The sequence below is a fragment of the Dermacentor albipictus genome, chromosome 4 (assembly GCF_038994185.2).
Source record: "Dermacentor albipictus isolate Rhodes 1998 colony chromosome 4, USDA_Dalb.pri_finalv2, whole genome shotgun sequence".
In the NCBI taxonomy this organism is placed as follows: Eukaryota; Metazoa; Arthropoda; class Arachnida; order Ixodida; family Ixodidae; genus Dermacentor; species Dermacentor albipictus.
This window is the reverse complement of record NC_091824.1, coordinates 38,822,729-38,846,403: the sequence shown is the minus strand read 5'-3', so window position 1 is coordinate 38,846,403 and position 23,675 is coordinate 38,822,729. Positions and strand designations below refer to the sequence as shown.

At 48.4% G+C, this 23,675-nt stretch overlaps 1 protein-coding gene across 1 annotated transcript in view; it reads left to right on the top strand.

Moving 5' to 3' along the window:
* LOC135911450 (uncharacterized) overlaps window positions 1-23,675 on the top strand; it is a 67,030-nt gene that overhangs the window by 18,605 nt on the left and 24,750 nt on the right. Inside the window, exons 11-16 of the mRNA XM_070538049.1 lie at window positions 391-477; window positions 18,348-18,560; window positions 19,385-19,522; window positions 20,085-20,210; window positions 20,339-20,434; window positions 21,075-21,254. Of these exons, the coding sequence (XP_070394150.1) occupies window positions 391-477; window positions 18,348-18,560; window positions 19,385-19,522; window positions 20,085-20,210; window positions 20,339-20,434; window positions 21,075-21,254 (840 nt within the window). The remainder of the gene's footprint in view (window positions 1-390; window positions 478-18,347; window positions 18,561-19,384; window positions 19,523-20,084; window positions 20,211-20,338; window positions 20,435-21,074; window positions 21,255-23,675) is intronic.

Here is a 23,675-nt window from a genome sequence, read left to right as displayed (position 1 = left end):
AATTCCTTTGAACGCTAGGCAATCCTTGCAAGTCCAAAAAAAAAAAAAGAAAGGGAGGGGGGAGGCCTCCTAATCGCGATCGACTCGAACTGTGTCTGTAGATTAAATGTAGTGACATCTTGCAGCCACGGTGCACAGAAAGTGCCACTATTTTCCTCGTCTAATAAATACCCTCGTTGAATGCAAAGTACGAGGAAATAAACAATGCGTGGCCTCGATAACCTTGCAGGAACATGCGTTCATTATAAAGAGAAAAAAAGAAGGAAAAGGCCGCGATGATTTGCGTGTCACTGTTTGACTATTAAACACGGATCAACAACGCTCAATCGTGCTATGCATTTTATTCATACAACATCGTCCTTTTCCTCTTGTTGTTGTTTTTTTCGGCAGAGGAAGGAGAAGGCCCACTGGCGCAGCTCCCGCAGAAGGCACCACGCCGAGTTTCTCGCGGTAGAGAACGTCCTCCGCATCGAATCGGTGAGTGTGGTGTTACACTAGTGCAGGCATCGTGCAAGCGTCTGTTTAGTGCGCACTAAGTGCACCAAGTGCAAAGTGCATTGCATCTAGTTCGTTGCCACCCCAGGCATAGACACGATTCTAGTACTAATGCCCCCTTCAGAAGGTTGTCTTGTCTTGTAGAGATCTCTAGACCGCTTTAGCGAGCAGCGTGGTCTTCAGCTGGCCTGAAAGAGAGCGAACGCCGTTAGTTCGCCTGGTTCTTTTCGATTCCTAGATCCATAAAGTCCTTAGATAAAACAAGTATCTGCGGACCAGCATGTCGTGCTTGCTTGTGGCACGCTAATCGGACGTTCTTGCATTTCGCCCGCATCGAAATGCGGTCGTCGTGGCCGGGATGAAAAAAAAAATGAAATTAGTTTCCTTTGCTTTAACACGGAGCAGTGCTGCGTAGTTGTCCAAGCGCGATAGATTAGAACGTCACAAACCCTCCATAAAACTACGCGCTAGAAAGTAAGACCGGAAGAATACTTCAGAACACCGTCCCTTGAACGCACGCAGCGTCGCATGTATGGCCTGTTAAAACTGTCGAGCGCCTCTGAAAATTAACGCGCCATTCATTTTCCGCAGGTACTTGAAAACGAGACACAGCCGCCTAACCGGTCTACAAATTAATCAGCTGTTGCGACGCCGTTCCGACCATCTTGTAATGTCGTAGGGCACGGGCGAGGACTCGTTAGCTTGTTATTTCGGGCCTCCTTGAACGTCCCGACGTTCACCCCAAGCCGCAGCCACAACATATAGTTAAAGCTTGTGTATGCTTTTCTGATCGATGTCGACGATTGACATTTTGCTTACCGATGCCGCTCCCAGAAGAAGACTTCGGCTCCAACAAAGTGCGCGATACAAACCTTTCACTGGCGCCGTCACATGCTTGCCGATCGGGAGCTCAAACACCCGCAACTTTTTAGACGTGCGTCCGTCGGAAAGGAATGAAAGACTTATTTCATCATTCGCCGCTCGATTGGAGCACTGAGGCACGCAGGATATCCTGTTGCTTTTAAATTGTTTTATTTTCATGGCATAAGTGCAAGCTGTCAAAACATCAGAAACGCGCCCGCACAAACAGAGCCATATGGAGACACTGCGGATAATCCTTGAAGCACTTTCTTTGCTGGCCACACCACGGCGCGACCGTTTGTGTACTACTATTAGTAGTAGTACACAACTATTGTTCTACAATGAAGTTCTAGAGGATAGAGTCCTCAGTCCAGGGCCCCATTTGCTGCTGGCCCGGTCAATCGGGTATCGCTGGTGGTCCAAGGCCGTGCTGGAAAGAGTGGCTTCCCATTGGGATGGGGAGGCGTTGGTAACTCTAGGAAGGCTGGGTGGTTTGGAGCATTCCTACGTAGAATGGTAGAGGTTGCGTTGTCCTCTGCAAAACGGACATTTCTCGGGGTACTGGACAGGGTAGAAAGTGTGGCGGAAAGCAAGGCTGGGGGACGTATTAGTTGGAGCTGGCGCCAAGCGGCTGCATCTGCATGGTCTAGTTTCACGTGCGGCGCAGAGAATGTTCTACGGGATAATTTGTAGTATTGTAGCATACGTGTGTATGTAAGTGGTATCTTTTCCACCTTGTCTGGGTTGGACCGTTTGTGTGCATTGAGAATAGACGTGCCCTAGACGTTTTCTAGACGTCCTTTTCCTTTTACATGTGAACTGCCCGAAGAATTTCGACATTCTAAGCTCTTTGGGCCTTGTAATTTTACGATGGAAACGCAGTGCCGTCAGGACAATGGAACACATTATACCTGCGTATTCCTTGGGAAAAGGTACATGGCTACAACACTGCGCATCTTCCCACAGGTGAGCTACTGTCGGCAGCACAGGCAAGGAGTGGTCCAAAAGCAGACATTGATGGCCCTGCTTCCAACGCTTCAGTATCCATACGACAAGAAAATGTGAGTCCTTAACCACGCCAGTCATCTTTTATTCGGCGTGGCTGTCAAGTGCGCACATGTTATCTCCAACACAAGATAACACGTTTAATGTTAGCGGGGTATCCCTGGAAAGCAATTTAAGATCCGTTAGATTTGAGTAATAATGGCAAAACTTTGTCTTCGCCAGATACCTGGACATCGACATCATCAGCTCACTTGTCGATGTTCCACAATGGATTCTCTGGGTGGTAAGTGACTGCATTAAATCTACGTACATGTGAGTAAAAAAAAAATCAGTATGTCACAAAGCCTGTAGTGGGGATTGAGTTATCGCCATATATCTTAGTGCTCTTTTTCTCAATGCCTCAACATATATAACAGGAGAACGATAGGAAGAAAAGCCATGTGCTGGGCTTTATCGCAGGGAATTTTTGGCGTAGCTGGTAAGTCCAGAATAGCCATAGGAAATGAGCTGATCACGTTCGTTCGTTCGCAATCATGCAGCCGTTGTGGAGCATACATGCCGTAGTAGATGCACGTTGAGAATGGCTATTAAGAGAGTGTATATATTCCCCCGTTCCCTGACTCGTAACGCTACTGACGTGGAAGGATAAGAATCTTACTTGATCGTTCATTCTTTTTTAACGTGCCATGGATATGTGCCGCTCTTCAGTTAACAAAAAAAAAACATTTAATGTTGCTCCGGTGCTGGGCGGGATCAAACATGCGTGATATAAATTCAGACAATCTTCTGTGAATATACATAGACGCGCGCCTCGCGCACACTTCGTGGATATCTAAAGCACACGCTGCGAGGAAGCGGATCGGTTGCGGTTTGGGGTCGCTATGCCTAGCTTTTTTTTTCCATACCAACATCCTAAAAACCGTCGCGAGCGAAGTCGTCTTTTTGCGCCGTTCTTGCGGCCTCGTAATTTTTTATCTTTCGTCCCGTGTTCGCCTCGGAAAATTGCTTTTATACATCCCGGGCGAGAGGACCTGTCAACTATACAGGAAAGAATGTTTGAAAATATGCTATTGGAGGACGCTCGCGCATGTATATACTCGTACATCTTGTATACTCGGACCAGCGTTTTTATCCTAACAACTTTGAAATACTGCGCGCACGTAGACATGTTACGAGTGATGTTGGCCTTGCGTCCACAAACGGTCACTGAATTCGGGTGGCGCGGCCCTATACGGCGTGCCCTCAGAAGGACCGGCTGGGCGAACCGCTCCACGAGGAGACCGAGCTGCACGACGAGTCGGTGTCCCTGTCCGAGAAGTTGGCCAAGCTGCTCAACGAGCGCCTCATGGACCTGTTCGAGCACGAGTGCTGCGAGGTGATCATCACCAACACCACGCTGGCCTTCGTGCTGCTCCTGGTGGGCCTGCTGCGCGCCGCCGTCCACAGCAACGCGCGCTACTTCACGGTCGTCATGCTCGTGGAGTTTCTGTACCAGGCGGCGTTCTTCGTCGAGGTCGCTACCATGGTCAGTACCCCTGCCGCTTCGTTCGCAAAACAACATACCGTTAACAAGCATCAAAGGCAAATACAGCTTGCGATCTTTCCTGCGGAAAGAAAGAGCAACTGTTCAATCGAATAAGTATGCTGCCGAAACAAGAACACGTGGATCTAGGCGTTTTGCCATCCAGTTTTTTTCAAGCACAGCGCCTCCTAAGTACTGACGTATCTGTCACAAGCGGAACTTTCATGAGCAGGCGCGAAAATTAGCCAGCGAGTGTACATACAAACATTGCCGCGGCAATAACCGCTATAGAGCAAGTATTGGATGTATGGTTATTACTACCGTCGCTCAGGTTAGCAATCAAGGCGCCCACAAATTATGTGTATCGTAAGATGAAGAGCTCCTTTGATTTTACTTGTAGCGCCCGCAACTGCTACGATCATAGGTGGCGCCCACGTCTAGACGTTCGAAGGAAATAAATACGGTAGCAGGGCGTGTCAGTCTTTCTTTCTTTCGCGCTAGCCAGTCGCGACGCGGACGTGATACTTAGGAGCGCAAAAGAACGAACAACCGACACGCAAGCTGAAGAATTGATCACTGCAGCCTACGACCCGCTAACCTCCATTTATCCTGCGTTGTTCTAAGGTCCCTAAATAAAAGTTTTCAAGGTAGCGTCACTCCACCTTTCCTGCTCGTTTCCTCCTCCCCGAACTAAAGCCATTCAATAAAAAAAAACGAGAGTAGCGCCACCCTTTGAATATTGCCGCCGTAATTCACGCTTTTTACTTTCTTTCCACTTCGACAGCAAGAAATAGGAAATCAGCCATCGCTTAGATTCGCATAATGCTGAGGGCAGGAAATCAGGTATGATTTGTTGTTATTGATATCAGCTCTTTGTTTTGACGCTGTTAGACCTACACAGTAAAATAGGTTTGAATTTAACCTAGCAGATGACACCACAGCCTTAGCGCTGAGGATGCGCTGACGATGCGGAACGCTTTTAAAGCCTAATGGTTCATTGCATTGTTATTTTCTACTCCGCCCGTGTACGGTACGCGATGCTGGCGACGAGCAAATGCCAACGCCGAGCAGACGACACGGCATGGGTGAGCATATTAAGAAGGACGTTTATCACTTTTATCGGCTAAGCAAACATGATTGAAGTGATGACAAAAAGTGTACTGTAAATCAAACGAAGCGCGAGCATTCAAGTAAACGCGGCCTATGGTTACAGCGCCGAAACATTTATTGTTGTGATGCATCATCGACGCCGGCATCCGGCTTCGTGTTCGCGCCGACAACCTATAGCAGCTTCGGGACTCCAACGCGGGCCGCGTTTCACTCTAAAAAAAATTGAGCGTCCTTCCACTACTGTAAAGAGGGATGCAAGCGAAGCTCGAAATCCAATTCTCTTGGTTGTCGTAACGCCTCTGCTTCGCGCTCTCTCCCGGTGAGGTCGGCACGTCGACGACGAGCCCTTTCTCAAGCGAGTTACAGGTGGCGTGGTGCATCAAACGCCGCCAGTTCTCCGATCGAACTCGCGATGCGCGGCCGACCCATCGCAGCTCCGATAGTGTTCTGAGGCGAGAAACACTCGTTTCTCTGACGTTACGCAGACGCACTACTCCTATTGGCGAACAGAATGACGTCAGCAGCGCGGCGGCGTAGCAGGATTCTCCGTACAACGTGTCCATTGCTTGTTTTTTTTGTGTGTGTGTAGCAGTCCGTGGACGTGTGCAGTTCTGAGAGCACCTGTTTTATTTAGCGTTACATCGCCGGTGCAGGCTAGCGTATACAAGTTCCGCAGAAAAAAAAAGTATTCACAGAAGTGTACTCTGTCCCATAAGCGGCGTTTCGCAGAGCCAAAAGGCTGCTCGGCTTGGAGACGCAGGTGCTTGCACATCATCATCATCATCATCATCATCATCATCATGATGGTTACGACCACTGCAGGACAAAGGCCTCTCCCACACTTCTCCAACTACACCAGACATGTACTAATTGTGGCCATGTTGTCCTTGCAAACTTCTTAATCTCATCCGCCCACCTAACTTTCTGACGCCCCCTGCTACGCGTCCCTTCCCTTGGAATCCAGTCCGTAACACTTAATGACCATCGCTTGTCTTCCCCTCCTCATTACATGTCCTGCCCATGCCCATTTTCTTTTCTTGATTTCAACTAAGATGTCATTAACTCGCGTTTGTTCCCTCACCCAATCTGCTCTTTTCTTATCCCTTAACGTTACATCCATCATTCTTCTTTCCATAGCTCGTTGCGTCGTCCTCAATTTGAGTAGAACCCTTTTCGTAAGCCTCCAGGTTTCTGCCCCGCAGGTGAGTACTGGTAAGACACAACTATTACACACTTTTCACTTGAGGGATAATTGCAACCTGCTGTTCATGGTCTGAGAATGCCTGCCAAACGCACCCCAGCCCATTCTTATTCTTCTAATTATTTCTGTCTCATGATCCGGATCCGCAGTCACTACCTGCCCTAAGTAGATGTATTCCTTTACGACTTCCAGTGCCTCGCTGCCTATTGTAAACTGCTGTTCTCTTCCGAGACTGTTAAACATTACTTTAGTTTTCTGCAGATTAATCTTTAGACCCACTCTTGTGCTTTGCCTCTCCAGGTCAGTGAGCATGCATTGCAGTTGGTCCCCTGAGTTACTAAGCAAGGCAATATCATCAGCGAATCGCAAGTTACTAAGGTATTCTCCATTAACTTTTATCCCCATTTCTTCCCAATCCAGGTCTCTGAATACCTCCTGTAAACACGCTGTGAATAGCATTGGAGAGATCGTATCTCCCTGCCTGACGCCTTTCTTTATTGGGATTTTGTTGCTTTCTTTATGGAGGACTATAGTGGCTGTGGAGCCGCTATAGATATCTTCCAGTACTTTTACATATGGCTCGTCTACACCCTGATTCCGCAATGCCTCCATGACTTCTGAGGTTCCGACTGAATCAAACGCTTTCTCATAATCAATGAAAGCTACATATATAAGGGTTGGTTATATTCGGCACATTTCTGTATCACCTGATTGATAGTGTGAATATGGTCTATTGTAGAGTAGCCTTTACGGAATCCTGCCTGGTCCTTTGGTTGACGGAAATCTTAGGTGTCTGATTCTATTTGCGATTACCTTAGTAAATACTTTGGGCAACGGAAAGTAAGCTGATCGGCCTATAATTTTTCAAGTCATTGGAGTCCCATTTATTATGTGTTAGGATTATGTTAGCGTTCTTCCAAGGTTCCGGTACGCTCGAAGTCATGAGGCATTGGTTATACAGGGTGGCAAGTCTTTCTAGAACAATGTTCCCACCATCCTTCGACAAATCTGCTGTTACCTGATCCTCCCCAGCTGCCTTTACCCTTTGCATAGCCCCCCAGGCGTTCTTTACTTTTTCCGGCGTTACTTGTGGGGTTTCCAATTCCTCTAGGCTATTCTTTCTTCTTTTATCTTCAGGGGTACCACTGGTACTGTATATATCTCTATGGAAGTCATCAGCCACTTCAACTATCTCATCCATATTATTTATGATATTGCCGGCTTTGTGTCTTAACGCATACATCTGATTCTTGCCTATTCCTAGTTTCTTCTTCACTGTTTTAGGCTTCCTCCGTTCCTGAGAGCACATTCAACTCTATCCATATTATACTTCCTTATGTCAGCTGTATTACGCTTGTTGATTAACTTGAAAAGTTCTGCCAGTTCTATTCTAGCTGTGCTTGCAGAATGTTAATATAATTCGTATGTCAGCTATCCCGCCCCATCTGCGTATTGTCACGCAGCGACGGATGATGCGGACACTACATGGCGTCGGTCGCAGGCGACAAAACGTGGGCGAAAGCACTTCGATGATGTGTTAGCCTTTCTCGTTGTCCGAGGCGTCAGTAGCTTCCACAGAGCTGGGAGGAGCTTCTCATGCGGATTATTACTAGCGCATGCGCACTAGTTTGCAATATGTTAAATGTCACCTCTAGCCATTTAGCACATCAAGTGCAGGCAGTGCACCAGTCACAGACTCGAGTGAAGTAGAAAATAGAGTAAGCGCGAGAGTGAGGAAGACGGCGCAATGAACGACGAGTGTCGCTACCTTGTAAACTTCTTTCATCTAGGGACCTTACGTTGTTCTATATGTGGGCGCCAGCTGGCGTCGTAGCAGACGCGGGCGCTACGTACTATGTATCACGAAACAACTAGTCCAGTAGCAAGCCTTGATGAGTTCTGTATTTCGTCTCAGGCGCTAGCGGGTGTTCATTTGCTTCTGCGAAACTGCTTTCCTTAAAGAGCGCGCTTAATGAGTCGATTCGATAATGAGGCATTCGCTTCATCACTGTGATATTGAGTACTGTTGCTCGCACTACGGGAACTGTAATTAGAAGAAACACCGTGTCTTCACATTCATGTGCCATTCTCGAGTCTCGTCTCGTTTGGGCTGCATCAGTATTCCGAGACAGCATGCAAACAAGCCTGAATTGCAGCCTTCGTGGCACGCCAAGTGGTTTTTATATTATTAGCGCAGGTGGCTGGCAGATGAATAAAGTTTAGTAACACAAAACTTTATATGTTTGACTCCTGGTAAGGTTTGAACAAAACATAAATTGACGAAAAAAAACGACCATAAAAAGGACGCATGTTTGACGACTAGATAGCACACTTGACTACACTTAGCATTCCCGTTTTTCGTTGATTTGTAACACGTGTATGAATTCAGTGTGGCTGAACATAAAGCCCGAAAAAACTGACATTGCCTGTGTCCTTCCTTGCCTACCCCTATGAAAATGGTCATTGTCTTTATGTTTCCCTTATGTTTCCTTCTTGCGCCCTATGTGACCTTTATGATTCCTTGTCCTTTGTGTGACCTCCGGGACGCCAACTTTGTGTGTACCACATGTTTACTCATCCTAACGTATACCTCGAGGAAGTGACCTTTATTATGCCTCTAGGATGTGTCCTTTATGTTTACGGCAGGATGTTAACTGGGTGTGTACTATGTGTTACCTGAGTGTACACTTGAGTGCACATGTAGGTGACATAGAGTGCACATACCAACTGTCTGTACATATAATACAGGCAGATATATCTGTACTTTGTGACAGCCGTTGATACACTCTGCAGAGTCATTGTAAGTACTAAATCTTGACTTATCCTTTCCTTTGCCCCAAGAAAACTACCCTCACTATAATTATTGTAGTATGTGCCCTTTGTGTTTACGGCGGGATGTTACCTAGGTGTGCACTTCAGTGCACACGTAGGTAACATAGAGCATTAATCTATATATGGTGCATGCACTCTTTATATGTTACCTACATGTGCACTTCAGTGCACATGTAGGTAACAGAATGTGCGCTGTAAGCATCTTTTGCGAATAGTACAGTTAGATCTATCTGTACTGTATGTTAGTCACTGTCAGATTCAAGAAAAAGGCACTGCTTGCACCCCTCGCACTAGACATGCCGGCCTGCACTAATTGTGGCTATATTGTGCGGAAAATCGACCATGCCATTAAATAGGATGGTGTATAAAATGATTTATGCCATGCATTCTCTTAATATATAAAGTATTTCTTACTTTTTCAACCTGCTATTCTCCAGTAGCAAGTCATATGCAGAAATCTGCAGTATTTAACCTGATATGCAAGAATTTCATGAAAGTTTCGCGCCAGCTAGGCTACCAAATATAGTTGATTGAGTGTTTAAGGCGGTGCTCATAGAAGGCGTCTTTCAGATGCTCCGCTTCGCCTCCAGTTTGGGAAATAATCTACTGAATTTATATATATATATATATATCTTATGTGTGTGTGAGCACTATGTTACCTGTGTGGGCACTCTATGTTACCTGGCTGTGTACTCCCTAGAGTGCACATCCAGGTAACATAGAGTGCGCTCAGTGATTATCTTTTTACACATGCTACAGATAGATCGCCTACCTGAAACATGTATTAACTTTAACTACTGGCGTATCAAAGTAAAAAAAAAAATGGGGGGGTGCACCTGCCTCCCCCTCCCTATCTATTTTGGCCGTATTGATCACCGCGCGCCATCAACAGTACATACGTACATCAAAGCCTCATGCAGCGAATAATCCCTCACGACAAATAACAATTGCGCGGTGGCTGGAGACGCGGTGGCACGAAGCGCAGTGTTCGATGGCTTGCGCTGCATGAACCGCAAAAGGGGCGGACGCCTCCGCGGCCAATCTGCCGCTTTGCTAGTGCGCGTATATGATTATACAACCATTTAAGTAGCTGTTCTCGTCGCTTTCACGCTGACCACAAGTACGAGTAACTTCTGTGTCGATATTAGCACACGAAGGGCAGCGCGGATCCCGTAAATGCTTGCTTGGGCGTACAACTGAATAATTTATAATTGTGAGTTGGCTGAGTATGAAAGTTGTGTGCGGGGTATGGCCGTATTTGATTAGGCGAGCATGCAAGCAGTGCGCCTGCTTCACTTTGGCCGAAGTTTCGCTGATGCTGCAAGCCAGCCATCGCCACATTTTGTTGCCTTTATTCCTTACGCTACGGGAAATATGGTTCCACCTATTCAAGATAAGGCCTGACATTCTCAAAAACACGCCACTGGGCGCCATAAGAAGCGTGCATATGTGTGGCGATCCCGAATTTCTGATCGGTGGGTGTCACAGCTATCGCGGCTGCCCGCACACCGTGCGCCATGTCAAGCAGACGGAGCTGCACATGGTGCGCGCTGATTGGCTCGTGTCCGCCGGCAAAAGTTCGCGCATAGTTCGTCTAAAATCTCTGTATATGCTTAAAGAAAACAATGCAGCGCACCAAGACACTTTAAACTCAATAATTTGTGTTTAAATACCAGCCTTCCTTCCAGCTACGATTTTTTTTATCTCGAAGGCCGTGCTTTTTCAAAATGCACGCCCTAAAAGGAAATGCAGATCTCGGAGGCTAAATTCAATTGTTAACCGCAGTGCGGCGCTGCCGCAGTGTGACGGTTGAGCTGGGCTACGTTGTGTTGGTGTGCGCGGTAAGAGTGCTCGTTGCAGTTACACGGTAATTGAATCATATTTTCGAAGTGCCTAAACAAACTGTGATCCGCATCGTGTGCATTAACCATCAGGAAACATCTGGACTCGTGTAACGCCATTCGTTCGCCTTATGTTTCCTGTGATACGACTGTGTCTAATGTGTACTACAACGTCCGTCCGAGCTGCCTTTGTTCTCGCCTGCCCGCGTTCGCTCGTTAAATACCTGGTACTGTGGCTTCGAATTATGGTGCGTGGAAGAATTTCTTGAAAGTTGTGCTTTCGTGCGCTGGTGTTCATCAGCAATTCGACCGTGTTCGTGCCGGGAAGAGCGTCGTCGCGTGGTGCCTGCGAGACAAAGGAGCCATTTGCCGACCGCATTGAAGGTAAGCAGGTCTGCCGCTTCCGCGCATTCTCGCAGCTTATGGTTTATGTAGTAAGCTTTGTGGAACGACAACAGAACACTTTCGGAGCGTATGTTGACCACGTTGCTGTGCACATTTAGCAAAGCGTTTCACGAGGGGACTTTCTGTGAAATGTATTATTTCTTACCGCTTACTTGCTTTATGCAGTGATGTGCTACCACCGCTGATCGTTAGGACTTAATTGGCAAATATTTACGTAAAAGCTGAAAGCTTCGGTTTTCTCGGTAGTTTCCCGGCAAGAAATTCTTCCGTAGATATGAATTTCCGCAAGTTAGGTGTGTAATGCATGTCGATGTGTCACGGGCATCGCGAGTTGGTACGCGACTGCGATGTTTGACACTTGAACAGATATTAGCTTGTGTGAAGATTACTTTATTGATAGTGTTCAGTTTGAGGTCCAGCTTCGCGAGAACTTGTCTGCATTGTTTGTGTTCGACGTGCTCGCGTATTTGTCTTTTATATTGTAGGGCAAATATAGACCGACATTACAACAGCGAAATTTCTTTTTAATCGAGGCATGTCAATCAGACGCTTGTTTTCATTAATATTTTCATCCGAAGAACAGGATGTCAGTGCCTGCGATTGTTAAAGACAGTGGCTTGTAGCACTGCCTAATAAGGGATGCGATTTTCTTGCGATGCTTTCCGCTCGATGTTTGACACTCTTATAACCCACCTTCCACGGCTGGCTGTTCTAGTTAATAACGATAGCGGAATGTCGGTCAGATCAATGAGCAAAAGGAGTAGCATCGGAAGAGGGATCGCTACAAAATCGCGGCCTAGGTTTTAGACTCTTCGTAATCGATTGTTCGTTTGATTTACTAGATATTTAAATTTTGGTGATAATTTCCCAGGTAGTCTGATGTTTGCTGCTGGTTTTATTCCCGCCTGAATTTTACCATATAACAGTGTAACCACTTGAGATATAACTACGAGACATCTGTACAAGCAGGCACACAAAGATTTGTTGGCCAGTTGTCTACTCCTAAAGGTCATGTACTACTTAGCAGCTGCTGCAGAAATGCTTAAAAGAATCTGTGAGCAGTTTAATGCCTGAGTGGACTGGCAGCTCAGTCTTTTTCAAACAACAATTAGTTAAAAGCTTCTGTGTTGCCCTGATGTTTTTATCAGCTGTTTTTGACTGCTCCACGTTTCTTAGCTGTGTGCATACAGGCCAGGCTGTTCTTGCTTATATGAATATTTTTGAATAAGTGAAAAAGATTGGCTTTTGTTTTGTTTTTCAGGTGCCTTGTGAGCTCTCACCCAAGCACCACATTCCAGAGGTCTGCTGTGAGCAGACGTGGCAAATTGAAGTAACATCCAGACAGTCTAATAAACTGTTCGTAGTTTCAGACAAAACTTTGCAAAGTATAGTCAAAACTTTCTTTTAAAAGTGCAAGCACTGATCCAACCTGATCTTTCTATCCAAACATTACATTTTATATTAGTAACAAAGACATAACTAGAACAGCAGCACTGCAGTGAGGAACGCACAGTGGTACTCCAAGTGTTATACTGAAATAATCTATGAAGTCTAACTACGTTGTAATTTTAGAACAAATTGGCATGAATTTCTGTGCCATAGCAGAGTTCCAATCCGTGCGCTGCATCATGTAGGGAACAGTAACCTTACAATGAAAACCAATGCAAAACTTTTTAACTCAGGAAATGTTTATAAAAATAAAATGTGCACGCGGAACTCTTCATCTATGCATGTCTACGTAAAATACAGGATTTAATCACTGCGGCCATATAAAGGATGCATAAAGGTAGGACACACGAAGGAAACATAAAAGCAGTGGCCAAATTTCAACATGGAGGAAACATAAAGTACGGTAACACAAGGGATACATAAACGGAGGACACATGAAGGAAACGTAAAAGCACTGGCCAAATTTCAACATGGAGGAAACATAAAGTACGGTAACATAAGGGATACATAAAGGGAGGACACATGACGGAAACATAAAAGCAGTGGCCAAATTTCAACATGGAGGAAACATAAAGGACATTTCCTCATGTGAACTGCGGGAAACATACAGTAAACATAAAGGGCATAACCATTTTCTTAAGGGTACATTGTCAGAGTTGCTTTTTTTAACGCTTTAAGGGCCCCGTGTCGCAGAATATCCGGTGTCGGCGTCGGCGGCGTTGTCAGTATGAGAAAAATCATCCGGAATCACACAGGCCTTCTGCATGGCGCATAGGCGTTGCTGAAATAATTAGATAGCTCTGAGTAAAATGCGTCAGCAAATTACTAAAGTACCACTTACACACGACATATAGAAATGATAGCGTCGTAGTGTAATTTTAATATACAAGAAAACCTAATTCTGCTCCGCGGAAACTAAACACGAACCCCTTTTCCAGCTGCCGGTTGCGGTCTGTCTTTGTAGGAGCGGTGCGCCCCGCTCGGTTCCTTGCAACGCCTTCCAGATGGCACTCGCGTTCGCGCATGCGCGGCAGCGGTGGCGCCTGCCGGGTGGAGGGGGGGGGGAAGACAATAAAAAACCCAGAAAAATCGCCTTCGTGCATAGCGTTCGCTGCCAACGTTTCCAGCAGAACATCACTGTTACATAAGCGTGAAAAGCAGTCGGATATCCTTGAATGCTATCACGTTCCACTCTTAAAGGCGAAGCTTAAAGGGACCCTGAAACAACTTTGACGATTTTCTACAAACGTACTGAGTCGTTAGAGTGGGTCCCTCTGATAAAAAATTGACGCATCTAAGTGCTCCGCGTAAAGCGTGTAATTTACTACAAGGTTTTAAAAATGTACATCGCTGTCGATCGCAGCACACTGCTCGGCGGAATTTTAAGCCGCCCCTACCCATATGACGTAAATCACCCATTTGACGTTATGTGGGCGAGCTATCCGATTGGCTGCTCAGGGCGCGTCATCCATAATTTTTACACCTTTATGGTGAACAAATGATGTTCGTAATAGTTGGAATGTTAGTTAATTTTTTTTCCATAAAGAGGAAGTAACAGAAAGAGAATTCACAAGAAAATTTCTCACTACACTTAAGCACATCCAGCACACAGCGAGTGTCGTCTGCTTGTGTTACAACGTGTTCCACTTTGACGAGAGGTCCGCAGTCAGAGTCGGTCTCAGTCTTTTCGCGAGCACTATGATTCGACTTTGTTGCGTTGTGGACTGCAAACGTGGCGAGTGGCAATATGTCAAGGTGCGACATCGTGTCCCTCTGCAAGGCAGCAGCAGACGAGCGTACTGGCTGCAGGGCATCGGACTGCCGCTACCCGATCGGCGCCAGGATTTGTGCGTTTGCGGCCGTCACTTTACACCCGAAGATTACTAATGCAATGGCGTTTCGCGAGTCCGGTAGTAGGGCAAAAGCAAGTGCAAGGGGACAGGGCCTGGCGCAAACGTGAATGGTCTGCACGGAGCAGCCACATGGTGGCACAGAGCTCAACCACACACAGTAGCACTAACAAAATGTATTCTTCTTTGCTGCTGGTGTAAATTTTTCGCAGGAGTGTAATCCTTAAGACGTTGTTTTTGTAAATGTTTAAAATGTTTTACAATTGGTTAGAGCAATATTAGTTCTTTGTTTGGCTGGTTAAAAAAATTACCGACGATTACGTTACTTCCTAATGCGAAATTTGAGCGCAGCAAATAAGCTGTTTCACCTTTTCGATAGATTGAGGCAAAGAAATCGAGCTTCGGCGGCGCGAACGGCAGGGTCTTCTCGGCGGCGGCGCTTAGCCTCTGCTTCGGCGACGCGTATTCCTGGATCATCTCGACGGCGGCGACGGCACGCACCTCTGGATTCTGACGGCGACGGCGCTGGGCCTCTGCTCTGGCAGCTCGTTTAGCAGCAGCAGCAGCAGCAGCAGACGGAGGACTTCCATCGGTCGTCTCGCTCATGGCTCAGAAAGAACTGGCAGATAATTTCGCAGTGGCGAACGGCAGCGGCAATTTCGGCTCGGGCGGTGCACATATACAGATCCGCCGCCACCGATCTGGCTCTCTGATTGCCACCGCACAGGGCGAACGGCAGCGGCAATTTCGGCTCGGGCGGTGCACATATACAGATCCGCCGCCACCGATCTGGCTCTCTGATTGCCACCGCACAGGGCGAACGGCAGCGGCAATTTCGGCTCGGGCGGTGCACATATACAGATCCGCCGCCACCGATCTGGCTCTCTGATTGCCACCGCACAGGGGTTGCATTGGAGGAGGAGCGAAGAAAGGAATTAAGTTCGAGCCGGCGCTTTGACAACCGGAGACTCGCAGGAAGAGGGGGGAGGGGGGCGGCGTGTACACCCAGCGGCAAACGATGGGGGCAGAAGCGCGCGCAGCAAGCGGACAACACGATAAAGGGAGGAGGGAAGAGATAGCAGCGACTGACTGATGCCGCTGACGCCGATAGTGAGTCAACCCCAGCTGCGTAGTTGGTTTCAGGGACAACGCCGCCGATGCCGACACAAACAATATGATACCCTCGCTTCCGCAGCGCTAAGAACCAGGTCTAGCCGTGGGAAGGTGGTCACGTATTCGTCGACGTGCCGGGGCCTACGTGAAATAACCGGCGCGTCGGCAACTGAAGAGCACCCTATCCGCCACACAAGAACAGGGGGGGGGGGGACCCTTTCCTCCTCTTTCTGCATGGCGGCGACGGTGTTCTATGCAGTCACGTTACCTTGACTCTCTAGCGGCGTCAGCGGCATCCAGCGGTATCAGTCGGTCGCTGCTAGCGCTGGGGGGATGAAAGGGAGGCGGAGCTGGTTACGAGGCCGACGACGACGCGAAACCCAGGAACGGACGCCAAAGAGCTGCGCTCTAAAACGTTTTACGCCTGCTTAGAGTCATATTAGCTCTTTGTTTGGATGGTTAAGCTATGCGCCAACGGGTAGCTGGGCCGTGGAGACCCCATGAGGCAGCTCACGTACGCCTACGATAAAGTTCCTTCATCAGCTTGAGTTTATGCCTTCACCGTTCCGTCGAAACGTTCTGCTAGTGTGTGATTACCGGAATACCAGACACGTTCCGCGCTACGACAGAATGCTCGCAACGCACGCTGCTCCGACAGCTCTCCTTTGGGGTCGACTGCCAAGCAGCTAGCGAAGAGTTTGGAGAGGCATCGCGCGCTCGCTCCTAGAGAACCGGAAGTCGACGACACGACGTGCCATGATGACGCAGAGCCAGTGAATGCGGAGCTAAGCCCCGATCACTAGGCGAACGAGTTGAGGAGAAAATGCATGACTATGGAGGAGGGTAACTTGTAATCGTCCGTAGCTCTCCTAACATGAGACGTTTCACACAGATTGTGGTGCGAATGATTAACTTTAGCTGCACCCTACGCGTCTACAAAGTTTGTCCGAACCGTTTCAGGGGCCCTTTAAGCCTCCTCCAATTTTCTTCTTGCTGCAAGTGACCTGGCAAAAGTCTCATCACGGCAGCGATAACATGCGCTGAGGCGAACGTCGTTATATTTACCCAAAGAATCTGCCCGTGGCGTTTCGCAGCTGTCGGCGTACGGCCAAAAGGTCGTCAACTTGGATAACTACAACAAGCTGGACCTGATTCTAATGGCGTCGTGCATGGCGGTGCTCTTTGTGCGTGTGCTCGCGCATGTGATGGGTGTGGGCGCGAAGCACGAGCAGATGCTCTGCATCCTCTTATTCGTGGTCATCTCCGCCCGCTTCAAGCACGCCATCAAATACGTCGAGGTACGTGTGCATGGACGGAGCATGGCCTCAGAGACACGCGCCACAACAACACATTGCCACATTCGGATAGGTTGCCGAGTGTGGTGGGGTTGTAGTTTTGAACTACGAGGGCGAATCAGAAAGTATTTGCCGCTATTTCTTTTAGCCAAATTACGGCTGTAAATGCGAAGTTAGCGTATCCGTTCCCAGCGGTGAACCTTTTTTGGACCGGCCCGGCCTTATCTGTGGGTAGCTCCGCGGCACGGCGCTGCTATCAGTTGTTGAAGATGGTACTTCTGCTTCCCGCGTCCACGGCGTACGAGCAACGAAGTGTGATTCGTTTTCTGTGGAGCAAGGGACGATCGAAATTCACAGGGAAATGCAGCCCACGTATGAGGAAAGGTGTCTCGCTTTGAACGTGTGAGGCGGTGGTGTTGCGAGTTTATGTCTGCAAGTGCACACAACACAGAGACAAGAACATGTGCGGAGCGTTTCCGTTTGCGCATGACCAGTTCTCCTCATTGATATAAAAGAAATGCCCTACAGCAACGAAATGTAAATATTGCCCGAATTGTGATTGGTAGTTCTCCTTCAAGGAACAGCGCAGAAGCTACACCACGCATCAGCTGTTCACGCTGAAAGCATCGTGGATGATTAGTGTGGCAAAAATAAAGAAAAGATAAACATTATAAAATTTTCCTACAATATAATGGCAGACTGTTTCTGCGTAGGCTGCAGAAATAAAATAATTTCTATGTTCAGTGCACTGAACGTTGAAGGATCTGCACTGAGCACCCTTTTTGAGTATGCCGCTCTTGCCAGCGCAAGAAGAGCTAGAGTTCCGACGATAAACCGTATTATTACCGCACATTGGTTGCTTAATCGTGCACCCAAACTTAATACCCACCTACGAAGCCACTCTGAGAATTTCGGCATACGCATCCGCTGAAGCCTGTGCGTACCCCTGCACACACACACGCACGCACGCACACGCGCACGCACACACGCGCACACGCACACACACGCACACACACGCACGCACACGCACGCACACGCGCACACGCACACGCACACACACACACACACACACACACACACACACACACACACACACACACACACACACACACACACACTATGGGATTACAGGTCCGTGCAGACGCCGACAAAATTTATGACGTGCTGACGAGCTGTTTCGGAAATTTCAAGGCCACCCGTCTTTCTTTGGTTTCATCTTTTCTGGCTTACCTAGCATCGTCTCGCTGCAAGGGCAGCTTATTATTTTTTCTTTTGTATTGTAGAAGGGTAACTTATACTAACGCAGCTTAAGTAATATTTCGTTTTAGTGTCCCATCAAAGCAAAGTGTGCTTGCAAATGCGTCGCAGCTGCTTCTGGTCCAGTGTGCGGAGCTGATCCACAGGGCGCTGGACGCTGTCATCTACACGGCGTACGAAGCGGGCCACGCCATCGTCATCGGCGAGGAGGAGGTCCAGAGGAACGTCTGGAAGTTCGTCGAGTCGGCCGACATTGCCGTGGAGATCCGCGGCCGCGCCACTCTCAACCGGCTGCTCGTCCTCCAGAAGCTCGCGGAGGTGCAGGTGGGCTGTGTTACTCGGTCGCAACCTGGAGCAGGGGTCGCGCAAGGGCGACACTCGTGTGTTCCTGACGCAATTAAGGAGCGCACCCGAGCAACGTAGTTGCACCCCGAGGACATTTTCGCGATGTACAGTGATTCGAACGCAACATCCTGTGCGCGTGGGTGCCGGATTTATTCGCACCACTGGCGGACGCTAAGGCTCACAGAGCTGATGCTCCGTTCTAGTATAAAGAACACCATACGTCACTACCAGGCTGAGCCTGCCCTTGTTAACCGACATTTGAATGAGTTGCATGAGAGTTCTTATCAGTGAAGGAGAAGAGGCACCCGCCGTGGTTGCGGGATCGAATCCTGGCCACAGCGGCCGCATTCCGATGGGGACGGAATGCGAAAACACCCGTGTACTTAGATTTAGGTGCACGTTAAAGAACTCCAGATGTTCCAAATTTCCGGAGTCCCCCACTATGGCGTGCCTCATAATCAGAAAGTAGTTTTGACACGTAACACCCCACACTTTTTTTTTAAGGAGAAGAGGATCCGAGGTTCTCGATTTTGTAAGTCGATCACAATCATAGAGTCACTCGTTTCTTTATTTGTTGTCTTTTATTCCAGTGTAGAAATGTTAAGCTAAAAGGAAGTGAAAGTAAACGAATAGGCACGCCCAAGTGGGAGCTGAACTCGCAAACTTCCCATTACGCGTGCTTTGCTCCACCAATTGAGCTACGGCGGTGGCTATTACAGCGTCTGACCCTCGGAGTGCTAGCCTTGGAGTCTTATCAGCGACACACGTGTTCACACGAGATGCGCTTTGAACTCCTCCTGCAGTCTCGCTTCCCGGGAATAATGGTTTCGTTCCGGAGCCGCCAGGCCAGCGCCACGATCCTGAACGACCTGACCAAGCAGATCAACGAGATGCAGCGCGACGGCGTCGTCGATTCCGAAGACTACAAGTGGCTGCGCTTGGTACGGCGACCAATGGAATCCTGTGGTTGAGCCTAGCTCCCCGTGTCAAGCAACTTTCGACCAACGTGACTCATGAGCACGGGTTTATAAAACCTTGCACCTTCTGGCAAGAACGAAAATACTCCTGCTAGAGGCTCCCTTGGCAGCTCAATACATTTAGTAGTACACTTCCTAGTACACTCAGTGCACCTACACATGCACTTAGCGCTGGAGATGTTAAGGACACACAAATAATTTAATCAAATGGCTATATTCCTGCTCAAAACTCTCCTCGATTTCCCTGTGCCTTGAACAAATTTGTACCGGCAGTCCTGTTGACTATGGGCTCAAAGAAGGTTCTCTGCATTCTTCGTAATTGTAATGAATAACTATAAAATTAAATCCAAGTTGTAATGTGAACCCAGTTGTGTTACTGCATAGGAGGCGTGAATTTTCCTGGTACGCATAAGAAGGGTTCTAATAATTAGAGCAATTTCTTCAACGCGACGTTGCTGTTCGATAATGTCGACGAGACGATAACCCAGTGCTCAAGCGTTTTCCACCTCCTCCATCTTTCACGCAGGCTGTCAAGGATCGGCGCATGTACATCCTGTCCGAGGCATGTAGCTTGCCCACCAGCTACAAACCGATCGCCATGCTCCGGGTCATTCCGTGGATCAACTCGGACAGCATTCGGCAATTTCTAGCGGTGAGTAAGCGCGGCTAGGCCGTGGCGTTCGTTTTAAATAGATTTTACATCAAGAGGCGGAGATCTGTCCGTTCTCAGTGCTTTCGCAATTACGCTCAACTTTCCTGTTCACAACCTTTGTCCTTTAGATCAAGATCAAGCCGGTGTCCTTTGCTCCAACCGAAGTGATCGTGGAGAGGAAGGAAGAGAATGACATCATACTGACCTATTCAGGCATATTGAAGGTATGCATGAATCGTGAGCTGTTAACTGGTGGCACCAATCTTATATTGACAAAGGGAGATGCAGCGTCGAGAATATTTTCTTACGACAAAAAGAAAATGAACTATTGATCGGTAAACTGCGCAAAATCGGAGACGTTTCTTGCGCATTGAGCGCAGTGAAACAAAAGTGAAGGTGTGCTGATACGCCTAGAAACCATGTCACAGAATGGTTGCTTGCACACGGCAGAGTTTCATAATACTTCTGAGGGCGTACGATATGAACAATCAGTTGCTTTCTTTACAGACGCGTTTTTCCCCCCACAAGGGCACATGGACGCATCCCAACTATGGACGTTATGCTGCTGGAACGCATCATCCTTCCTGCCGTATACTATTGAAAAGGGGTTAAAGCGCTTGCTTGCAACACCATGCAACGTGCATTACTTACTTCCTGTTTGCATCAGACATACATTGTTTTACGTGTATCGACCGCCCTTGAGAATTTCACACTGTATTAGACGGAACACACTTCGTAACTCGCATATACAGCTGTTGCTGAGTTTTAAGAAAACCACGAGGACAGGCTCCCTGCCTGCCCGCTAGTTTCCTAATTAAACACGTCGCGCTCTGTGGATATCATACGGCTCGGTGGTCTCTGCAGATAGAGGGGGAGTACGAGGAGGTTGGCGACGGGGCGCTGCCCAACTCGGCGTCGACGCTGTTCTTCTTCAACGAGGGCTACTTCGTCGACTACGTGCCCGCGCCTGCGTGCACCGGCGACCTCGGCCTCGTCACCGAAGAGCCCTCGATCACGCGAGTCATTGCCGAGACGCAGGTCAACGTAAGCACGCGCTCTCTTCCTCTTCAATAGTTGGTTATGTGCGTGGTGTATACGGGGTGGTTATCTTACACGCGACTCGCTTTGAAGGTCGGAGAGGCGGAAAGGGGCACGTGAGGGTCGCTGCAAATCGGTCCCAAACTTTCTTGGCAGCTGGACACGCTGAGCGCAACTTGTGCTCTCATAGCGGAACCCAGTTCTCGCATTGTAAGCGAGCCACGACTCGAAGCTGGGCCTACACGCCACCGAATCGAGCGCAGCGCTGCCCTTCGGCTAAAAAGGACACTGCGCTTCTCAAGAATTTCCGCGGAGTGTCGTTGAAACGTAGTAAGCACTTCTGTCGAGGGGCGGCGTCTCCGTCTGCTTCATTAGTAGTGAGAAAGTGAAAGAAACAGAGACGTCGAATTGGGTGCAAAGAACGGAGACAAAAAAAGACCATGGAGATTTACAAGAATGGGAAGAAAGAAGTGAAAACACAGGTTTAAGTATTGGTGGAAATAAAGCAGGGAAGAGATTGATACCACCGCATCCGTTGCAGGCATAGGTAGCGGTACAAGATATGTAGGCTTTGAGGAAGAGAAGGAAAATATTGGGCGATGTACACAAAAATGGCTAGACTGAAAACTGTGTGTAGCATACCTGATTAGCTCAAGCAGGCTAGATCACTATTTGTCACCGCCCCATTTCGAGGCTGATGTCCATAAATCATCCTCATCATTAGTTGAGGTGAGACGGAGTGTTGAGTGGAGGAATGTTCTCGTACAAAGGGTAAGCATCCCTCGGCGTTTGGCTCGGTTGGTGCTGTACAGTGAGCCAACAGTGTAAGGGTGGGGGGCGTAAGGTCCTTGAATAAAACTTAAAGGTAGCGACATTCCTCCTCGCCCGGTCTCTCCTCCTCCTGGCCTTCTCGCAGCTCGCTCTTTCTCTCGTAGCTCGCCCTCGCAGTTGGGCGGTTCGCTCGGACGCCGCCCATAGAGTTACACGAGGTGAGAAATTAAAAAAAAATTATTGTTGGGTGTTTACGCTCGAATTTTTACCGCAGTGAAGGCTTGATTATTGTGTGCTCTGCTAGCAGCGATGATGGGACGCTATGAAACTGGCCGAAGCTGATGTTTTTTGTGCCTTTTCAGCGCGTAACTGCACGCTTTCTGGCTTCGGGTTGGCTGCCAGCTTCTAGTTAGATGAAGGCTCTTGAGGCTAGTTTGGTGGACAAATTCCTGTTAGTGTCGGGTGCTCGCACAAGAATTAGAATTCCGTCTCGCCACTAATGTATACGTAAGGTACACGATGTTTATAAACATACCAAGGCTTTGAGTGTTATGTCGTCCACTGCCATGCATTGTACTCGTAGGCAAGAACACTGTCGCGGCTTGCAAAGATCAACCCGCTTCGCGAGTTATTTCTGTTGCATTGATAAAAAAAAATTCTTTATTTGCCTTTCTAAAGACCCTTGCCCAGCGTGAAAGGGCTGCGATGAACGTTTCGCCGGTACACGCCAAAGGAGTCGCGGGTAAACAGCCCTGTGTAACTGCCGATTCAACAACTCGGATGCGCTTACGCTGCTCGAAGTGCGTACGTGTGTACGCGCGTGTACCCAATCGACTGCCGTGTGCTGTTGTGCCATTACCACAAGCCCGGATTCCGAATCTGCAAGATGCAGAATTTATCCTGCGAACGCCCTAATTCTCCCTTCACAAGTCAAGATGCTGAGCCGTCAGGCAGCGGTGTCCTGCGGGAGAAGCCTCGGCGAGCAGCATGTTCAGACGTGTCAGCGAGTGCCAGACAGCCCGGCGCCGCACCTCCTTTTGCATGGAGGTCACCGCGCGCACGAACTTTGAACCGGGTGGCCAGCGCGGTAGCTGGTTCGACCTCTCGGACTACCGCCGAGTGCTGACTTTGTATTGGGCCGTTTCAGTGACAATGGTTCCTCGGGGATTATAAAAGACGCGACACGCCGCCTGAAAAACCGCATCCGCCGACCCACCGGGAGACAGTGTCGCTCCCGACTGGGGTGAGATGTGTCACGCGTTTTCGCCGGACGTCGCCGTGCGGGAACAGTTGCGTTTGTGTGAGCTCTCGGCCCCAGTGCCGATCCGATCTTGTCCTGTACAATGACCCGTATATAATGTATAAAATCCCTTTCGTTATTCTCATCGACGCCTGGCTCGGAGTCTTCGCTACCAACGCTCTGTCACGAAACGGGTGACGAGCGCTACGGGACCACAAAGTCGTAATAGTGGTGCAGCGGTGCAAAGTCGTAACAGTGCGCAGCTTGTGCAGCTTCATAATTTAATAATCTTAGTACCATGATGACTGAACGCAAGGCGCGTGACATACTCGCCTGAATAACGCGAGCGTCGTGTAGAAAGGTGGGCGATCAACGCGGAGCATCTCGGCCATTCTCGTCGTTTCGTCATGACGCTG